This window comes from Opisthorchis viverrini (assembly GCF_000715545.1).
Source record: "Opisthorchis viverrini unplaced genomic scaffold opera_v5_49, whole genome shotgun sequence".
Taxonomy (NCBI): domain Eukaryota; kingdom Metazoa; phylum Platyhelminthes; class Trematoda; order Opisthorchiida; family Opisthorchiidae; genus Opisthorchis; species Opisthorchis viverrini.
The window spans coordinates 1,758,930-1,779,840 of NW_008751705.1; the positions used below are offsets into that span (position 1 = coordinate 1,758,930).

The 20,911-nt window shown below is 43.5% G+C and overlaps 1 protein-coding gene across 1 annotated transcript in view; it reads left to right on the forward strand.

The window, feature by feature from the left end:
• Window positions 1–9,845: 9,845 nt before the first annotated feature.
• Window positions 9,846–20,911, forward strand: part of T265_13257 (hypothetical protein) — a gene marked incomplete at both ends in the record, with an annotated part of 41,195 nt that continues 30,129 nt past the window's right edge. Inside the window, 2 exons of the mRNA XM_009167958.1 lie at window positions 9,846–9,931; window positions 14,518–14,664. Coding sequence (XP_009166222.1) covers window positions 9,848–9,931; window positions 14,518–14,664 — 231 coding nt within the window. The remainder of the gene's footprint in view (window positions 9,932–14,517; window positions 14,665–20,911) is intronic.

Genomic DNA, 20,911 nt, shown 5'->3' on the forward strand with positions numbered 1-20,911 from the left:
ATCATATGCACAAAATGCTAATAACTTATGATTTCTTGATTACAAGCAGTCACAGCTAGCACTTAATGGCTTTTTGGCCAAGCACCATTCGTTTTCTGGAGTTGACAGCACTGACTCGGCGACTGGTGATCCCTAATCTTACTTTCCTGTTAGGTTGATGTAGTAGACCTCAGTTAAGCTAGGATTCTTATCAATTATCTGGGAAGCAGTTGCCTGTCCGCTTTTTACTCATCCAATGTTACTACTCACATTGACTCCTCTTTCTGCACAACAAGGATTCGATGTCATGACGCTTTGGTGAGCAAAATAATACCGTATGTTCTCAACTAATCCATCCGCTAGGCCCCCGCTAGCATCCTCGACGACAAAGTTTTCATCTTCCTAAAACTAGGCGCCTACTCTGGCCCAACTAGTACGTGGCTTCTAGATCAGAAAAACGTAGTCACCTTTCTTGGGTCCATTTAGCTTGCTGTCATCCCCTTTTAGATTTTTTTCTATTAACGTCGTTGTGTCTGATGCCTTCCGGTACCCGCCAGGCGCCACGCTTTCATTCTATTTCTTTCTCGTCGTCCCTCTTCCAAGCTGAAATCCTCGACTGCAGTTTCCCAAACGCCCATTCAAACTTGCTGGTGCCCGGTCTACACTCACACGTCCTCCAACAAAAGGGAAATTATCCGTGAGACTACATCTGCATGATTCCCCGTGCCAATCTCCGTGTAACCAAGAACATGCCGCCACGGAAATGAGCATCCCTTCTCCAACCCTTATCCGTGAGCCTACATCTGCATGACTCCCTGTGTCCATCTCCGTCTCACCCAGAACCGGCGTCTCACCACGGAACTGCGTGTCCCTTCTCCGACCCTTGACGACCGTTACGGGGTTGTCCATAAACCGAAGCATGTCAGTGCGATGATGGCATGGCACTGTCATACCCAGTGAGATGGCACTCCCGCAACTATTCTCTCCAGAATCTCGACCGCAACCCCTCGCCCGCTCATGCCTGTAGCCACAACTTCGAGCAGTTCCCATCCGGCCACGTCTCTGGGATGAACTCTTCCGTACCCAATAAATTTTCGTTCAGATTTGGCTAGCCTGGCTTTCCTACTGCAATTTCGACTTGCCCGTTGCACAAGTTCAAATCCGTATACGAAGTTCAGGTCGCCCTATGTATTAGCAACTTGCCCCCATCCAACCTACTCCCCTGCACCTGACATCCCTACAACACTGCAACCAGTGAGTCTGCTTGCTTTCAGATTAAACCACATTTTTGAGACAAAACTTGACATGTGCTCCCAATTTGAATCAACCCATCTCCATCTCCACTGTTGCTCGTTGTGACTCCGGCCATTTACCTAACCGCCCAAGGTCACTCATGGCCAGCAATGGTTTTCAGTTTTAGTTCATGCTACCTGACTGTCTTTGATCTAGTCGGACCTCATGACCATTGTTCCCAACACGTTGGGAAATAACCTATTATTACGGTATCATCTGGTATTCACCACTGTCTGTGACATTGTTCTCTTCTTGTGCAATCCTCACCTCCACCAATCCCTCAGTCATGCTCCATTCTGACTGTAAAACTATTATCATGCCAGAGGGTATGCCACCCACAAGTTGGGAATAAACCTTATTATTATTATTATGCTTCACAGCCTACCAAGCACTCGCGTAGAAGATCGTGGTACGACCCTGCTTGTCATGGTGACTACAACAATGCTCAGCCGCCGAAATTCATTTGCTCTGAATACCACGATTTCATTCCCATTGTCCCATTATAGGCCGCCATTTCCACTCGCCTCCTCCTCGACCTGCCTTCGCCGTTGTCCGTTTGTTGTTTTCCTGTGCGGAGTGACTAAGCTATCTTACTTTTTACTAGGAACATCAGCTGTGATCGTAACGGGACTATATAACCGCCAATGGAGTAATCGCTTTTTCGTTGAGACAGATTTCATATGTTGTTCTTCACTCTCCCTTGACAGATGAGTTGTATTCTTAGTGCCATTTGTAACTGCTTGTACATGACAGTGATTAATAGAGCAGTTGACCCGAACGTTCATTGATTTTTTCTGGTTTGGCTAGGCGCATCAAGCGATGAAGCAGCTATCCAGACCGGGGTTCGCGGTAATAAGAAGACACCAAGGCAGTGTGGCCCACAACACTGACCCGGCTTTCCACCGACCAGAGCAACGACATGGTAGTCGGAGTATTTTATTACTTCGCAGGCCGCGTTCATTACTGCTTGGGGGTTTTCCTCCTTGAAGACCTGCTAGCATGCAAGTTGTAGCTGCCTCCGTCATAATTGGATTTGCACCGCAACAAAGCCCATGTCGTCAACCTAACAAAACACACCTAACTACTGTTCCTAGTAGTGGACATATAAACAAAGGAATAATGTGTTCGCTGTGAGACTCCAAAGTACAAGTCTAGCGCCCAAGGGACTTTGAGCAATGCACCACAAATTGATTTAAGTTGATGGCAGTGCTTCGGGAACTAGTGGTCATTACTTTTACATGCACATACCCCCGAGACTAAGGTATTGTCCAGTATATGGAATAACCCCCAGAAAATCTGGGCAACCATTCCGGAAGTTCTACCCGCCTCATCTCTCGTGTTTGCTTACCCTTATCACATCACGTCTCTGCGTACGTATGAAGATTTTTTCTATCTCTGAAACTATAATAGCTTGTATCGGTAGGTTTAGTGAGTCATTGGTCGCCAGGCCACTGAATGCACATCTGTCTCCATCCTCCCATTTTATCACTTGTTGTCATCGTCCTATTTGCGGTAAACGTTCGTTTTTTCCCTTGTTTTGGATTTACGCCATCCAATACCTCTTGAAACTCACCAGGCTTCATTGATCTCATTCGCTTCCTCCTTCTTCCTAATCTTAGACTTTCGGCTACACCTGATTTGGACGCCCTGTTTGATGGGTATTCACTCTACCTGATCTTTGCTTAACACCCGAATGGGTTCCATACCGGAGCAAAAAAACCTGCGGCCGTATAGTAGTTTCTTTTTACATCAGCTGATTCCCTGGACCTTTTATTCCAAAGAACTCCAGCTGCCCACAGAATTGCACATCCCATCCCAATCACCTCGAACATAACGTCCATCACGGGGTTATCCAGAATCCGAAGTACGTCACTGCCTATTTTCAGCTATGCCCCCGCCCACTTCTGCCTTTACCTACAACTGCGAACAAAATCTTCACTGCGCCCCAACTGCCTCCGAGACCGGTTCACTTTAACCCGCTGAACCTCTCGTTTCGGACGGAAACATGTTGAATTTCATCCTACGCTGCTCACAAATTTAGTCATTTTCTGTGCTGTTCGAGTTCCTTCTCGTGCGTTAGCATAAAAATCCTTTCTCCAAGAAAGTTTCGCTCCAGACCCCACCCCAGCAGTGACACCAATGAGCCTCTACATTTTCAGTGTATCCCTGACTATAAGATTCCCACCACCATTTATCCGTATTGCTGATCCATCCACCTCATCATCCCCACTTTCGATTTTCCTGACCCTGGCCGTAAGCACAACAGTTCAAGGCCGAATAAGTCTCATCGGTGGTTTCGGACTTTAGTTTAAACTGACCGGCAAGATCGTGACAACCGAGCTACCGTACCGGATTCGTTGCTCTGGATGATCATTTTTGTAATTTGAAGTTTTCTTATCATGCACCAAACAAGATACCTATTTTTCGCTCTAACTCATTTTGTTTTCACCCGCCGCCTTCAAACCTTAACGATCTGGCCTTGCCTCAGCTTGATATGTCCTCTCCCAAAGTAAGCTAATCTAATAACTCTATCTTTTCCCATTACGGTTTAGGCGCGGTCAAGTCCACATCGGATATTGCCCAATATTCATGGAAGAGTAGGATGATGGCATCACGGGAGCGGGAACACGATCTGTACAGATAGTTACTGATGTTTCGGGAAGCATCGAAACACAGAGATGATTAAATTCGAAAGAATATTTCAGCAGGTTGGAATGAACATATCATGGAGGCAGCTGGGGTCAGGTGGGGAGTTTGTCGTATTTGCAGTTAATGGAACGAGTGAGCGAGGATGCATGGTTGAGAGAAAGAACGGAATCGTTGCGGGTGTGCCATCAAATTGGGTACGGCAGTGCCGTGTTATAACTGGCCTGAAGTGCTTCAGTTTTTGGACAGCCTCGTAACGGGCATCACATTCAAGGTGATTGGACTGCGATGGACGGTTCTTTGAGCAGCAAAATTCACTCTAGGCTGGCCGAGCAAGCAACTGAAACGAAGCCAACATGGCATCTCAGGGTTTTCTGGTCCGTTTTGGATCCCCTGATGGTAGATCACAGGCCAGGTGAAGTGGATAACAGCCAACAAGGTCATCCAAACCGGGCATTGCCGAAGTTCGAAGCTTGGAAATATTGGGGACTGGGATGTGATTAGTAAAGCATGGTGAGTTTGGGGAGACATCAAATGGGATAATGTGCATTAATATGCACAGAAAGAAGAACTTGACGTCCGTCGTGATCAGGGTGATGACCAGTGGTTATATGGAAGAGGACAAAGGTGGATTTGTACGTAATAGACTAGCGACCAGGGGTAAGGCTTTCTTGCACAAGGCATTTATCTAAAAGCGATCTAGCTAAGTCCGATATAAGCGTGCAGAGTAGTGGTGTGGTTATGGAAATTAGATGTATAAGGGCTGACAGGAGTGCACTTCCGAGATAGCTGGTCGATCTGTTATTAAGTGCATAAGTTGGACAAATCCAGGGGAGGAAGTAAGTGTAAGAGAAACGGCCACCATTCTTGGAAACATTGCTATCAGCTTCACTCTGTAAGTGGTGATTAGTGGTGTAGACTTCCGTGTCCAATCCCTGGGAGCGGCAGGCAAATGTGTTCTTTGCTTGATTAACGAAGTAGGCTTTGTTGTGTTGTAGCCTCTGTTCTGGTGACGACGGATGCAGCTGTGCTCTTTGATGTGGGCCATGGGCATCGCGGAGTATCTTCAGGCTATCCCGGGTGTATATTTTATTTTTATTTATTATTTTTTTGACAGATGACGGGCCAGTTTTTTTGCTTGTGGTTCATGGCGTTGCCAAATATATAACTCAACGGAGGCGAGCCCAACACCAGCAGCAACAAACAGAAGTCGGCAGTACTCTTTTGCTCTCCTGAATTTAAAGGCCGACCGTAGAACCACCGGCGAGGGGCGATGCACCCGTGCTACTGGGGAGTGGCGGGTATACTATTACATCGTGGTGCTACGTAATATGGTGACCCTCCCTGCAATGCGTATATGTCCATCAGGCAAGATTCTCAAATCCTCGTGCATGCTACCAGATCCGCAAGGTAGGAAATCATCCAAGCGGTCATAAATGCGGTTTGTGCCTCAATATATATTCCAGCTACCAGTCTTTTCTGGTCTGTGGAAAGCAAGGCCAGTTAAGACAGCACAGTCAACTCAAACAAGTATAGAGCATGTAGACGCTGGCAAAGAGGGATTCTGGGTTGATGAGGAAAAGAGTTGTCAGTTAGTACAACTGAAAAATCCTAGGTTACGTTGGGCACCAACCACGACGGCCTCGAAATGTAAGAGGGTTTGTAGCCGGGTCTTTCGGCGGCGTGGCGCTCATTTGATGAGATTTTGGGTTCTGACAACCACTTTGATGAGGAAAACGGAAGCGGTGATGAGTCAGTGTAGGTTGAGTAAAGTTCTTAGGGAATATGGATGGGAAAACCACAGAGTTCTCACATCGTAGCGCGAGGCCCTCAGTCAGCCCTTGACCATCTCCCTAAGCTGGTAGTTCTGATTGGAGTGTGTAAGCATGGGACATTGACAGCACGTCGACAGGAACGAGTATGTAGACGAAGCTTGGAAATATTGGGGACTGGGATGTGATTAGTAAAGCATGGTGAGTTTGGGGAGACATCAAATGGGATAATGTGCATTAATATGCATAGAAAGAAGAACTTGACGTCCGTCGTGATCAGGGTGATGACCAGTGGTTATATGGAAGAGGACAAAGGTGGATTTGTACGTAATAGACTAGCGACCAGGGGTAAGGTTTTCTTGCACAAGGCATTTATCTAAAAGCGATCTAGCTAAGTCCGATATAAGCATGCAGAGTAGTGGTGTGGTTATGGAAATTAGATGTATAAGGGCTGACAGGAGTGCACTTCCGAGATAGCTGGTCGATCTGTTATTAAGTGCATAAGTTGGACAAATCCAGGGGAGGAAGTAAGTGTAAGAGAAACGGCCACCATTCTTGGAAACATTGCTATCAGCTTCACTCTGTAAGTGGTGATTAGTGGTGTAGACTTCCGTGTCCAATCCCTGGGAGCGGCAGGCAAATGTGTTCTTTGCTTGATTAACGAAGTAGGCTTTGTTGTGTTGTAGCCTCTGTTCTGGTGACGACGGATGCAGCTGTGCTCTTTGATGTGGGCCATGGGCATCGCGGAGTATCTTCAGGCTATCCCGGGTGTATATTTTATTTTTATTTATTATTTTTTTGACAGATGACGGGCCAGTTTTTTTGCTTGTGGTTCATGGCGTTGCCAAATATATAACTCAACGGAGGCGAGCCCAACACCAGCAGCAACAAACAGAAGTCGGCAGTACTCTTTTGCTCTCCTGAATTTAAAGGCCGACCGTAGAACCACCGGCGAGGGGCGATGCACCCGACCCGTCGGAGGGGTGGCGGGTATACAAACGTACCATGGCGCAACGCAACAGACCCTCCCTGCAATGCGTATATGTCCATCAGGCAAGATTCTCAAATCCTCGTGCATGCTACCAGATCCGCAAGGTAGGAAATCATCCAAGCGGTCATAAATGCGGTTTGTGCCTCAATATATACTCCGGCTACCAGTCTTTTCTGGTCTGTGGAAAGCAAGGCCAGTTAAGACAGCACAGTCAACTCAAACAAGTATAGAGCATGTAGACGCTGGCAAAGAGGGATTCTGGGTTGATGAGGAAAAGAGTTGTCAGTTAGTACAACTGAAAAATCCTAGGTTACGTTGGGCACCAACCACGACGGCCTCGAAATGTAAGAGGGTTGGTAGCCGGATCTTTCGGCGGCGTGGCGCTCATTTGATGAGATTTTGGGTTCTGACAACCACTTTGATGAGGAAAACGGAAGCGGTGATGAGTCAGTGTAGGTTGAGTAAAGTTCTTAGGGAATATGGATGGGAAAACCACAGAGTTCTCACATCGTAGCGCGAGGCCCTCAGTCAGCCCTTGACCATCTCCCTAAGCTGGTAGTTCTGATTGGAGTGTGTAAGCATGGGACATTGACAGCACGTCGACAGGAACGAGTATGTAGACGGGGACTAAACGTGTACGACGAACCGGGGACTGACACTGACAAGATTAGGCCTAACGAAGAAGGGAAAGCCGCCGGCTTATTGAGGACTGCCGTAAATAAATAATTATCTTGTACATAAAATGGGTAAACACCTGTGGATGGGCTAGAATCCAAACAGTCTCTGATCTTGAAATTTGCAAACAAACTGCCTTACCCGACACACTGGTAGAACGAATAAGTGGTGGCTGTTGGCCAAAATATTTGACTGGGAATTGAACTTGCAGCTGGTGTTAACACATCTTGTGCCGATCTACTCAACCAGAGGAAAGTCCTAATTAATGTTGGTTTACGGTCGACATCCACGTCTTCCAGTTGATCGGAATGTTGTGTTGTGGCCGACAACACGCCTTTCACCGGGTTTGTTAATGGAGGAGCGGTGAAGAGCTCAAAAACCTGCCCATCCTTCTGGAAATATCCAGACAGAAGTCGGCAGCAGTAAAAAGGCATGGTCATTCCTAATATTTGTGAAAGTGCAATGGAATTATCATCATAACCCTTAGGAGTGGACTTGAGTTCGGGAATTTGGACAGTAGGCCCGTTTGTCGATAATGACCGTCGAGCGAACAATTGTGCCATTCAGAACAGTGGAAGATCGAGGAAGAATAAACGGTACCCAGCTTCGGAAGTGGCGTGATACACGCGAAAAACTGCCGACTGGATCAATTACCGTGGCTAACATAACGAAGGCAAATGGAATATCGGTTGCCTGCACGCTACCTTCAAGGCAGAAAGTTGTGTAACAATGGATACTACGGTTGAGCCATGAAAGCAACCCATGGAAATTGACCGCGCTCTGACCCTCTGCTCCTCATAAGCTGGAAGGCTGATTTTACTGCGGAAATTGTGGAGCCTGTTTGCATCGCCCGTCTATTATTGTGTAAAAGTCAGCGAACGACCAGAAAAGTTCAAGATGACGCAATAAAGTATTCATTTTTTAAAGGATATGTATTCACTAGGTGCTTATTTGTAACTGTTTACTTCTAACTGTGTATTTCGTGCGTGGTAACAAACGAAATTTATCGCTGAAGTTTTACGTTCTTTTCACCAGAACGTCCTGCTCCCTCCCTACAAGTAGGTAACCTTGAACTCAGCACCCCAACCCTTCTAGTTACGGTAAATATCGCCCCAAGGGATAGTTGTTTTATTCACCGACCTGTTGTTCAGCAGAAGAACAAATTTTGGAATACCACAGATGAAAATAGATTAACAGACTAGTTCTAAAGAATAAATTGGAGCGTTGAGCGTTATTACAACAGACTTCGCACTGCGAGCGGCGAACAGCAGGAAGCACTAACGGGGCCTTTCTACTGGCTTAAATGAACGAGTTGGGTTGAAGTATACACATGCACAAAATACTGTAACCACAAGGATATGCTTCCTCCCAAAGTATTCTAAACATTAAACACAATTTTCTGTAAGATAGACGTTGACAATTTTTTAGCCCTTACAGTCCAAAATATGAAAATCAGAGGAGAACTAGTATCGTTTTCAAGAGTGCATCCGCATTTTGCCATCCTGTAAAATTGCGAGTGTTTGCGTTCATTCATGTCCTGCTGCTTGCCTTGCAGACCCATGCTTGTTGTGGGCAGCTGCTTTTCGGATACCAAAAGGACAGACTAAAAATTAAAATGAATCTGCAGAATTTGGCTGCTGGCCTCATTTCCGTGTATCCATCGTTGAATTGTTCAACTCCAATTGCTTCGACGCCCTTCTGTTTCCGTATGCGAAGCCCTAAAGTAAATCAGTCCTTCATGGTGTGAAAAAAAACCTGACGTTAAATGGGTCTAATGAGTTTCCCTGTGTGTTGTTCTGGGATACATTGTGTGCGCGGTGAAGGTTGTTTGGCACCCGCGTAATTGAACTTTTATATAAGATCACGCTCGTGTGCGATGAACAGAGAGTCTTACGAGTCGTCAGCCAGAATAGACAGCATGACGAACACTGAACCCACCCGTGACAAGTATGAAATCGATTGTGATGTCACTTAACTGATAATAGGTATAATATTACCTACATAATTTTTTTCATTGCGGGAGCAGGGAGTTTGCTTCCCTGGAACTTCTTCTGCACCGCGATACCTGTAAGTGAATATTCTGCTTTATGTCTCTGTAGTATTTTCAATACAAACTTCGGGATGATTCTGCTGGAAATGCCATGTTTGCAGAACTGTCGCCTGAACAGGTATTGTTCGGGAATTACTTGGCACTTTGCTCAATGCTTCCTTTGGCTCTGTTCAACATACTGAACCTGTTTCTTGTGAAATGGTAATTCACTTCCAGTTGAACTAATTTTCAGGATTTCCGCGTTTGTGCGTTTCATTGTAGGGAGCGTTGTTGTGTTCCTAATGATATTATTGACCGTGATCCTCGTGCATATTGAGCTTGGTAAGAAATATTTCCAAGTCATTGTTCTGCTAGGTGCTCAACTGTTCCTCGGAATCACGTTATGTTCGGTTGTGATAATAAACAGTGAGCTTATCGCGACTTACATAACACTTTTAAGGCGCTGCGGCCATTGTTCAAGGTTCGCTTTTGGGAATTGCTTCTGTTCTTCCACCGCGCAATATAAGGGCATTCTTAGAAGGCCAGGTGAGCATGAGTTGTCAGTATTGGATGCATTACTCTTGGACATGGCTCCCCAATGAGCTTTTGGCTAAAGTTTAAATTTTGGCGCACTCTGGCTTACGTTGGTTAATGTTGTTTAAAGTTGCTTAACTGTTTATAGAGCAGCATCCCTTCAGTTGGTTTTCACTATGTGTATATGATTTTTTGAAACACACGTCAGTATGTTTGGCCGTTCAGCGAACTTTGTCCTGCTCGAAAGTATGATAGAACACCGGAGAATCTGCATCGGGAAATTTAGCAACCCACCTTTAGTTTCGCCTAACAATCTGGGAGGTAATGTGGCTTCCAGGTATACTACTGAGTCCAACTGAAAAAAAAACGCAAAAAATGAAATTGCCGCTAATGAATTTTATGCTTTATAGATCACTGTTAATAGAGACCATTCAGAAAACGGAAGCTCCCAGAGTGTGAAATTTACTTGGCTACCTGTGCTTTTTTCGGGCTGATGGACCCAGCATCAACCATCTCGCAGCACAGTTTGCTGGATAAATTTTAGGAAGACTTCAGCGAACTCCTGAAGAAGACTCAGGTGATTTAAAAGGTGGTTTTCAACATTTTTAGAGAATGGTTCCAATATGTGTTGGGCTGTCCTAGACTATCTGTAATGAGGAGCCGACACTAATGTGGTAGATAGAAAATTAACGAGAGCATATAATTACTAGACAGCTTCAGAGGAACATTACGCCTTAGGCAAAAATTGGATACTGATGGTACCTTGATACATGCAAAGATTCGTAAGCAGACGAATGAGGTCAGTGTAGCTGAAAATCAAACAGTGATGATATCCTACTATTCCATTACGGTGGCAGACATCAGTTAATCCCATGAGCATATGGCAATTTTAAGTAGCCCAAATCTTTTCCAGCTTACGCAAAACTACATTTTTGTTAAATATTCACCTGATTTTAAGCCAATTGCTTGGAGAGATCACCAGGAGTAACACATTTTCTTCAATGTGCCTGATTATTAACAAATTTTGAGTTGGGAAAAGACAAAGTTTAACGTCTGATGACAACATGGTTATTGACGTGTGGAAGACTCAGAGCACGTTTTCGAAGCAAAGGCCAATGAAGGCGATAAAGCTTGATAATAGTCGTCTCCAAAATGTCCTCAAAGCACCGAGTGTTTCAGATAAACAATTCTCAGCCCACGGATGCTTGCTAAACAGACCATGATCCCTAAAGTGTGACAAATGTTTGAACTACTTTATGCGTTCACATTTCTGACCAAGTAGTACTCCCTGAATGTATATTTAATCAGGTAAAGTGGCGAGTCATTTGGGTCTTCAATTTGGACTAAATGGTTATTGTTACCTCAAGTAGCGCCTGGGCTGTCATGCGCCAGTATAATCTAGCCTGGACCAAAAGACCCTTTTTCATGCTATAAGGTCCTTTAAAATGCAAACAATCTAAATCTTTAAAGTAGCGGGGAGCTTTGGCTATACTAGTACTAGAAGGACCATCTTCGTACATGTCAAAACCCAAGATATAGCTGTTTGTTGCATCCACTCACAAAGCAATGCCGTTTCCGTCGGCCATAAAGTCCAGAAGGTGACGCCAGTGATAATGGCATTGCAAGAGAAGTTGAAGTCAAAGTCAAAGAATCTCCGTTTGTACACCATCGAGATGCTGAAACCCACTTTGGAACGGGCATAAACTGCGATCTGTGGGTTGTTTGAGCCGTTAATCGCAGGCGACTGGCTGTATGGATACAGTGATCGCAGCGTCTACAAGCAGTTGCTCTCAAAGTCTCGTTCCTGAACGTCATCTCGAAGTGGCATGAGGCCGAAGAGTTCTTCATGGTGCTGTCAATATGGAAAATTTCCCAATAAGGTGTTTAGCTCTTTGAAAGGCGATGGGGCTGGAGTACCTGAATGAATCGATTTAGTTTGTGGACGATTTCGTGAAGCCAACCATGCCGGATTAGATTTTTATACCTACGGCGTTCATTTTCCAGTTGACACCACGTCTTAAATTGCATAATTCACGCGCAAAAAAATAGTTAAATTCAATACAATAGTTGCTGTGAATATTGATGTGGGTTTTTGGCTTCCGCGTATGCTCAGCCACCAGAGAGCATACGGCATGTCTCAAGATATGTCACACGTCAAGATGATGTACTTTTCATAACACAGCCGTCAAATTTCACTGAACTGAGCAGATCAAATTAAATCATTGATAGCATAACATCTGTGTTTATCACCAATGTTTTACTGCAGTACAACCATGATTTATTTACAAGCCTTGTTGTGGAGAAAATAATAAAAGTAGACGAGGGAAGCGACTGAGTGCTAGCCTACTACAAGTGAGCTACAAGTGGACGTCATAAAAGTCCAGGTAAACGTATTTGCCGTATCTAGAGAGAGATTGCTCGACTAATGTTGTGTGGACAAAACTTTTCTGGTGTTTGATGCTCACTTGTCCGAACAAAGTACCCGGAGGCAGGTCAGTGTTTTAGTGCATGTTTTAGTCCTTCAGAGGGTCAATTCCTAATTCAGGAGTTCCTATCATTTTGTGCTTTTCTAACGTTCAGAATGGAGACCTTGATTAGTCTATCGATTTATGTGACTTGCCAGCCACATAAACCATGACTATATCATAACAGGCAGCCACTACGTGGGTAATCAAGATGCAAGCAGCGTTTGAAAATGTGTCTTTTCTGGCATTGGAACCGAACGTCGCTTAAGCTAAAGATAACTGTAAGGGCGATCTTACTTCATGGTTTTCAGACTTACCTCCTCTATCCGAGTACCCCTGGCATCTTCAAGATTTTTTCACTTGTATCTCTGTAACTTGCTAGCCGCAGCAAGTTACCAGCAGGTTGATGCTTCAGCGAGTAGATGGTAATAAATCGGAATAGGAAGAATAGTAAAATAAATTTTCAAGTTCAATGCGATTGCAAAGTAGACCATAAATACGCAGCCAACCTCTATCTAGCTATCGTTGGTTATATGTTGTTGGCACTTCATTTTTGATCGTCTTCCTTTTGGCATACGAAACTTCTGTGTGTAACGCTTACATCCCAACGCTTCTTTATCACTTTAATAATGCTCAATTTCTTTTTTGTTCGGCGCCTGTATGTATTATTTATGTATTGTTATCAATGACGGTGATGATGTACTGATCCATGGGCCCTTATTCTTGATTCTAAAACAGGTACCTAATGATTTGCTAGTCATGTTTCACATATGGGTTGAGATTTACTGTGTTTACGTGGATGGTGAGTTACTTAAAATGACGGGCGCACAGCCGAATGGATGCCGGCAAATGACGTTTGCAAAATATTTATTCTTATATGCACTTCTATTTCCATTTGAGGATCAGGCTATAAATTTAATGCTTGCAAAAATGTTTTATTTAGACGTGGCTGAATGCCAAGAATATCAAACAGGGAGTAAAATGTATGGCTTGAAGTATTATAAAATTGCTATAAATTTAATGCTTGCAAAAATGTTTTATTTAGACGTGGCTGAATGCCAAGAATATCAAACAGGGAGTAAAATGTATGGCTTGAAGTATTATAAAATTCAAGACTAATAATTTTTTGCGGTGAAAGAGACTTTTGGATTTAGCGTTGTAAAGTGAACTGGAAATCTAAACTTTTCAGTACAGCTTGTCATTGGAATCAAAAGCTCAGCACTGTTAGCTGACACACGTACACTTGACTGATCTACGTGCTTTCAATGGCAATATTCTTAAGACGCAAGCAATATATTGTTTTTTTGTTTGGTCTGTCATCCAGCTCTGCTTCAATTTTGGACGGAAATACAGTAATTTTTCGGAAATTGCTTGGGTTCACTCTTAGTCTACGTCAGATGCTGTTGCTTCATGGTCGGTTCGGTTGATTTAAGCTTTGAGAGGGGCCATTCCCGCCTCTGAAAGACTATTTCCCAAACACGCGCAATTCGTAGGCATAGTTGGCAGATCCTTTTATGTCTTGCTGACGAACGCATGGCCAAATTTTCCTCTTTTTATTCTGTTCGAACGTGAGTGTCTTGTTCAACCCGAAGATTTCTTCCAATGAATATTAGCTGACGATAAGCAGATTGACTGAAACCCGTTGAAAATAATTGCCAACTGCTCAGTAAAATGCTTCGCCTTTATCAGAACTCAAAACTACTGGATATTTTCTTTTTCTCACCCCTTAGTTGACGCTTCAGTAATCCATTTGTTAGATTCACACCCAATAACGTACACTGGTCATTTTGCAACTCATACATCTGTACTGGTATCTCAAAAATATTTCGGTAGGTCCGTTGAGAGTATTATTTCTGGCGGCCTTCAACTCATTCGCAGATCGTTGTAGATACCACATCCACCTCATATACAGGCTCCAAACTCGAGTTACTGTTGCACCGTTTTAATCCTCAAATTGTTTTTTTCTCGGATCACATTCACATCAGTACATGCAAAGCTTGTATTTCGCGCTTTGTCTACAGCTTACACGTAAAGCTATTGAGTGTTCTCCTTTATCCGTGCTATTTATTATGGTTGAATGTCAATTTATAAATCCTTAGTTTCCCTGGCTTACCTTCGTTTCTGTTTTCATAGGCGAGTTCCGGTGTCATCGCTGCTGTCGCTCAGATCTTGAGCCTTGCCGGCTCCTCTCTTATCACAACCAGTGCATTCGCCTACTTTCTTGTTGCGTTGATCTTTCTTGGTCTGTCAACTGCACTGACATTGGCTTTGAAACGGAATGTGAGTTTCTGGGTTTTCTTGCCGATACGAATTGTCTTCTCTTCTATGAAAAATCTTTTTCTCTAGTTATGTGAAAAAGGACGTGAGCTTACCCAGCACCCTCTGCCTTAAAAAGTATTTGTTTGCCTTGTACCATCTGCTTTTGTATTTTGTCGAATCAGGATACATTCAGACCACTGTTTTTTAGTCCAATGTCCTTTCTCCATGTGTCGGCCAGAACCTCCTCACAAAGCTCATCTATCACTGTTCCTGGCATAGAAATAGTGTGATGTAATATATCAGTAATATGTTTGACAGGAATTATCGGTAATACTTCAAAACCATCGTGCAGCTAACCACCAATGCAACTGGCGACACCTCATTATGGGCCTATCGCTGTCAGAAGCCACTATAGAATACGCACAACTTCGCTCATCTTCCCCGTTCTCGTCGTTTTTACCTCTGATTCTACGGCCACTGTGTCTTGAAAACCGGATCCATCAAGATGAGACTCATCAGGAAGGAGCAATCACCAAGTTCCAATCAAATCCAAAATGCACGAGATTAGCAAAATGCACTCATTTGCACACCAACTTAGTTCGGAAGGGTGACTCACCTCGAACCCAGCTGAATATTAAGGCAAGGCTTCTGCCAAAGCCAAATTGGCATGCAACTGAGTGCAGTTTGCTAAAGGAGTTTATATCTTTTACAGCCAAAAGATTCATTGAATTTTAGCACGTGAGATACAAAATGGGCAACAGATGGGTGCGCAGTGGCTTTAAGGACGTCCACATAAGTAAGAGACATCTTTACAATGTACTACTCATAGGGTTGCTGAAAATTCGTCGACAACCCACGACCGGTTTCGCCTTTTTTGGGACTCATCAGGTACGCGCAGTCTCCGGGTTTCCGTCAACCTTATGTTCTGCTTGAAACCAAATTGCACGAAATTAGCGAACATACACTCATTTGCAAACTAATTTGGTTTTTCGAGAGACTCATTTGGAACCCAGCTGAATCTCTCGTTTGTGGTGTGTTCAGGCAATGAATGTGCTGCACCAGGCCGCCTCATGTTTCAGTCGCTACGATATTCGAGATATCGCGATACATGTATATATTTGTAATGTACTACTTTCGGTCAACAGGAGCTAGCTACAACTCTCTTCATGGACAGTTCTCAGTAGACTGGTTGTGGCCATTAAGAAGTAAAGATAGTCGGTCAGTTAGCAGGATTAAATAAACTGGCATATATTGACCGATTTCCGCGATGAAACTCGATTTTCGCCAGTGTTCGGCGGTTCGCTTTTAAACCAAATGATGTCTCATTCAATCACGATGACTACTGGTTACTGCAGGTGAATGTACATTTATGCTTTCGGGGAAGGGACCTGAGAGATGCCTGGAAATGGGATTTGAATTCTTCTTCATTTTCATGCTAAGGCCATAGTCGTATTTCTAGATCCAGTCGGGTCTTCTCTCCTGACTAAAATACATCAGGTAGATGAACAAAAGCAGAACAATTGGATAAATCCACCCATTGATGCGTGACATCAACCAGATTATTCTGACAGCTTTCACTGACACGCTCAAAATTTATGTGGCGCACAGCCAAGGTACCTCTGTTCTCCTAATTTTAAAAGGTGCAAACTGTGACACCACAAGTTGTCAGATAGCTCCAGGTCAGTGTCCTGCAGAAGATAGTCCCCTGGACTTTTACCCTAGTAGCATGGTACCTTTTTCAAGAAAATTTCTCCTGTTATGACCTTTTGACTAATCAAGTTAGAAGATGCTTCTGGTAGCAATAACTGGTCGGGGCTAAGTGATCAAATATTTCGGTGAATTCGCAGTCCAACTCTTGTTGGAAAACAATGGTTCGTGTCCGAGTTTCTCAAATGATTGGCTAGACGTAAAAAGTAGTGAATGATTGTTTATGCGCACGCGTTTCTGCTCTCACCGTTATAATTGAGCGTCACAAGTTTCATAAGTCCCATAAAGCATTCGGAAACACTTCGAGTCTGTAATTTGAATTCAGACTTGAACAGACGAACAAGAGTTATAATCAGCTCATAAAATCACTCTCCATGTCAATCAAGACGCGAATGGTAATGAAATGGTAATCGGCCACACTAACTTCTTGCCGCAGTACCAGTTTATTAGTCAATTGGCCAATCAATTAAACACTCAACGTTTGTGAACTAGTCTACTTCAATGCTCAAAACATGGATGCAGTAGGTTGTGAGTAGTAGAGAGAGAGTGTAATTCCACAATTCTGTGCCTTAGTTCTATTTGCAGTATATGCTTTTATCAGTACGTTGAGTCCTTTGCCCGGAGAAGTCATCCTAAAATCTGTCCTTCGAATGCTATAAGAAGAGTACGTAACACCTGTATGAATTAATACCGTGATCGAATAAAAACTTGGATGCTTAGACGAGTGATTATCACTGAGGTTGCTTAAACAGGAAATCCATGTTTTGTGGTTCACATGATCTAGTTATTCATTTAGTCTTTGTTTAAGTTAGTTTTTAATTCAGAGATAAGATTTGACTAAAGATATTTGAAGGCACACAAATGCCTGATGGGAGCATCAGGTATTTTCCTGTCCATCGTCTAGACCGCAACCATATCAGCATCTTAAGTGATACGACGGTTTTGATGGATAAAACTATCAGTAATTGCATGATTAGTGAGTAATTCCGCACCTAAACTCTTAGGTACTGGATGGCATAGAGTTCCTTAAAGAAGCCTTCCTCGTCTATGAGGCCATTTTGCTAGCACTTAGTGTTTTTACACGAGACTCAACCGTTCAGAAGACAACCAGCTTATGACCAGAAGAAAACACCATAATCGAGGTCGCCCATACTATCTACTCGGATTTACCAGCCAAGTGTTAACGTAAGTAGTTGATGTTTTAGTCTGATGTGCTATCCCACCACGGTAATGGCCTATTCCTGACAAAACTGAAGTTGGTTCGACCGCATAAATCACGTGTACAACAGATTTTTCGGAGCTTGCCAACGTTGCAATACTGATCTAAGGTAGCAAAGTAGGAATCTCTCTTGAAGTAACAATGGAAAAACCAATAATTTGTTTTGTTATCATACGGATGCGTGTTGCAATGTCTGCATCTGCGGTCCTTGTTAGGGTTAAAGTATTCTATGTAAAAGTTGCTACTTCGTAATGACTCAGAAAACAAAGGTACTAGACTACCCAAATGAAGGATGCGACGAAACACCATCACTCACGAAAGCCGTCAAAAACGCCAAGATTGAGCTCAAATTTAGGCACTCATATGCATTAGGTATGCGACAGTCTTCCACTGGGGACGCACTTTTAATGATTAAATCGAATGTTGCTACTCATAGCAGGCCGGCTGTTAAAATACGTTCGAAAAATGACGAACACTGGTTACTTCCTCTTGCAGGACGGATAACGATAATGTCTACTAGTATGGCTTAACTTATTCGGCACACACTCGAACTGTGCTCCTTTTTCGATGAGGAACCGGTGGTCTAAATTGATTACTATATAAAGCATACTATTGGTCAGTGAACCACAAACGCCAATTTTTGGGGTTTGGATGCTCAAATCATACTTTTCCCCCGTAGTAACTAGCAGATTTTAAGGTTTTCAAACTTTGGATGCGACTCGTCCTAGGCGACCTCGTATACGTCCGTGCTGTTCTTATGAGTTTGAATTACTTCCAAACTGAATTGCGGTAAAAGATTTTCACATCAGCGGTTCTCAACACTTTGCAGTTGCTCTCTTGGAGGCGGGGAAGGGAAGTAGGAAATGGTTCTCTAAGGCTGCATTATTATACCCACCGCGCTGAATTATCTAACCGAAAATAAATAGTCAAGGTTAAGGCATTATCAAGTTCTGTTTGTTCGCAAAATCTTCGACAGTTTCCCATCATCAGATATCAGAGAGTAGTTTGTACAAACTAAGGTGGTGGAACTCCATAAATTTAGAATTGGGGCTCGTGGTCGTCAATGGCATCCTAAACGATAGATGGAGTGATTCCACCATATGATATTAAGGGTATTCTTAATGTTATTTAAACGTATTTTTCACACCCTTCTACTTCTGCGCTATCTTAAAAACACTCCGTTTCTTGCCGAAATTTCGGTAGTGAATCAGCTCAGGACTTCATAGTGCTGAAGTAGTGTGCATGCGTAAGTGCAGAGAACCATCCATGCGTTTTGTTCAACATATGCGGTAGCCATCTTTAACGTATCAAGAGTTCGTTTTGGGGCGATCGGAGTTAGTTTTCGAATACCTGTGTTTCCTGCAAGCCGACTCGTAGACGATTTTTATTCCAGCCAAGCAATGTCCGCAAAAATGAACGCCCAGAGAAATATGTAACGTACAGATTTGTACACAAACTGTTCGGTTTGCAGTTTGAACTTGTATTTGGCTATGTTCAGGATCACTGACGTTTACACATGGAACAAAAATCATATGATTTTTTTCCTACCCTAAATTGGTTCTGATCAGAATGCGGTCTAAAATCTGGTTTGAAATCCTAGTTAACGAGTGGTTTGCTTAAGATTCCAAGGTCAATGGAAGCTCCAAATGAAATCTTCCTCCTCTCACGGGGTATTCTTTCTGCGATAGATAATTGTAATGATACAGCTGACAGGAGACGTGTGCTGCAGTACAGTACCGTTGCTTTTACGCTTCTTAGTCGCAGAAGTAGAAAATGCTGATTACGCAAAATCAAGAGTGGAAACAATGTCAGCTAAACACCAGCTGGTTAAGTTCTCAATGTCGCCGGCTTAATGTTATGGTTCGACTCGTCTTCCAGAAGGGAAACCACGTGATCCCCACTTTGTCCGCTGCGAGATATAGCTCCTAATCGACGTCACTGGTGTTCTTTCTGACAGTTTCCGCCTATATTGTCTAAATGAGCGTCTGAAGGTGTAGGTACCTCGGAACCAAGTCCCTTCCACATCCACTTTAATTCCTTCCTTCACAATAAAGCCTGCAAATAGATCGTGGTTGTACGACAGCGAAGCATATGTTTTCAGCGCTGATGTCATGCTGTCGATGATGATGGTGATGACGATGATGATGATGATGATGATGATGACGATGGACGCAAAGAATTAAACCAAATTAGTATAAGGTCCCACTGGTGTGCCGTGCGCCAGCCATATCAAAAATTTACTCCGTTCAATAATAGAGGTTACCAGTCGAGTTTTCCTTAATATATCAGATTCTGGTGGAACCAAACCACCACTACCATCGCCTGTTATACTTCGAGGTCTATCCTGGAAGCTAGCTCACAAGCACAAACATCTACAGTGCCGCCCCAACTTTTCTCTCCCAGAATCTGTTAACTGTGGAACTCCCCACTTAGTGACGTCGTGTGTGCATTCAAACGGTCTTAAAATTGAAGTTTGACCAACACCTCCGGGAAATACAATTTGTGCGTGCATAACCTTGAACAATTTTTGGGATATAAGACTTACTATCCTCATCTTTATCCAATGACTCGAGTGAATTGGGTTTAAACTTCTAGTTGATCTGATCGGGTTGCTAGTCCATGTTAGTTCATCCCATGTAGCATCAAGGATACTTCATTCGGCTCGACTGCCAGGTAAGTACATATAGCTGACTGACTCCAAGGGAATGCTCTAGACACACTTCAAGTTGCTTCAACTTTGAAGGTTCGAATATCTGTGCTCGGATGCCAATTCCACATTTCGATGCGTCTCGGTAGATGACGGGCATGAAGGCTGTTGGTACATTTGGTCGATTCCCTCGTGTATTCCTTCAGTTGACTACCTTTAATAAATCTCGCAACGGCGAGAAGACCAGGTGTGTTATCCTGTAAGCAAGGATGAGCTTGCCATCGACTGTGTTGAGCTAGTAAAGGGAGTCCTTGCTGTGTAAACTAGAGTGGCTGTTCTCATTGGCGCCTGGCGTCATCCTTCTAATAGTCAGACGTTGAACTTCTTCGACTGCTTCTGACTTCCAAATGATGCATGGCAAATAACTAACCAAATTTGCCTGCAGTAGTCTGCTGTGTGATCCGTGTCCTAAAATGATATACTGTCATTGTGACCAGTGACTAGCGGGCTCAGGTAAGTGGTGATAAGATGCAATTTCAAAAACATAAGTTCACTTCAAATACTGGTTTTATGGTCACTGGGCCACAGTGTACTTCAAAAGTACCGTTTGTGGTTTACGGCATGCTCAAATACTGAATCCGGAAATAGAAGGCTTCGGGTAAGTGATCGGAATTGTTCCTAGGTATCTCTCATAT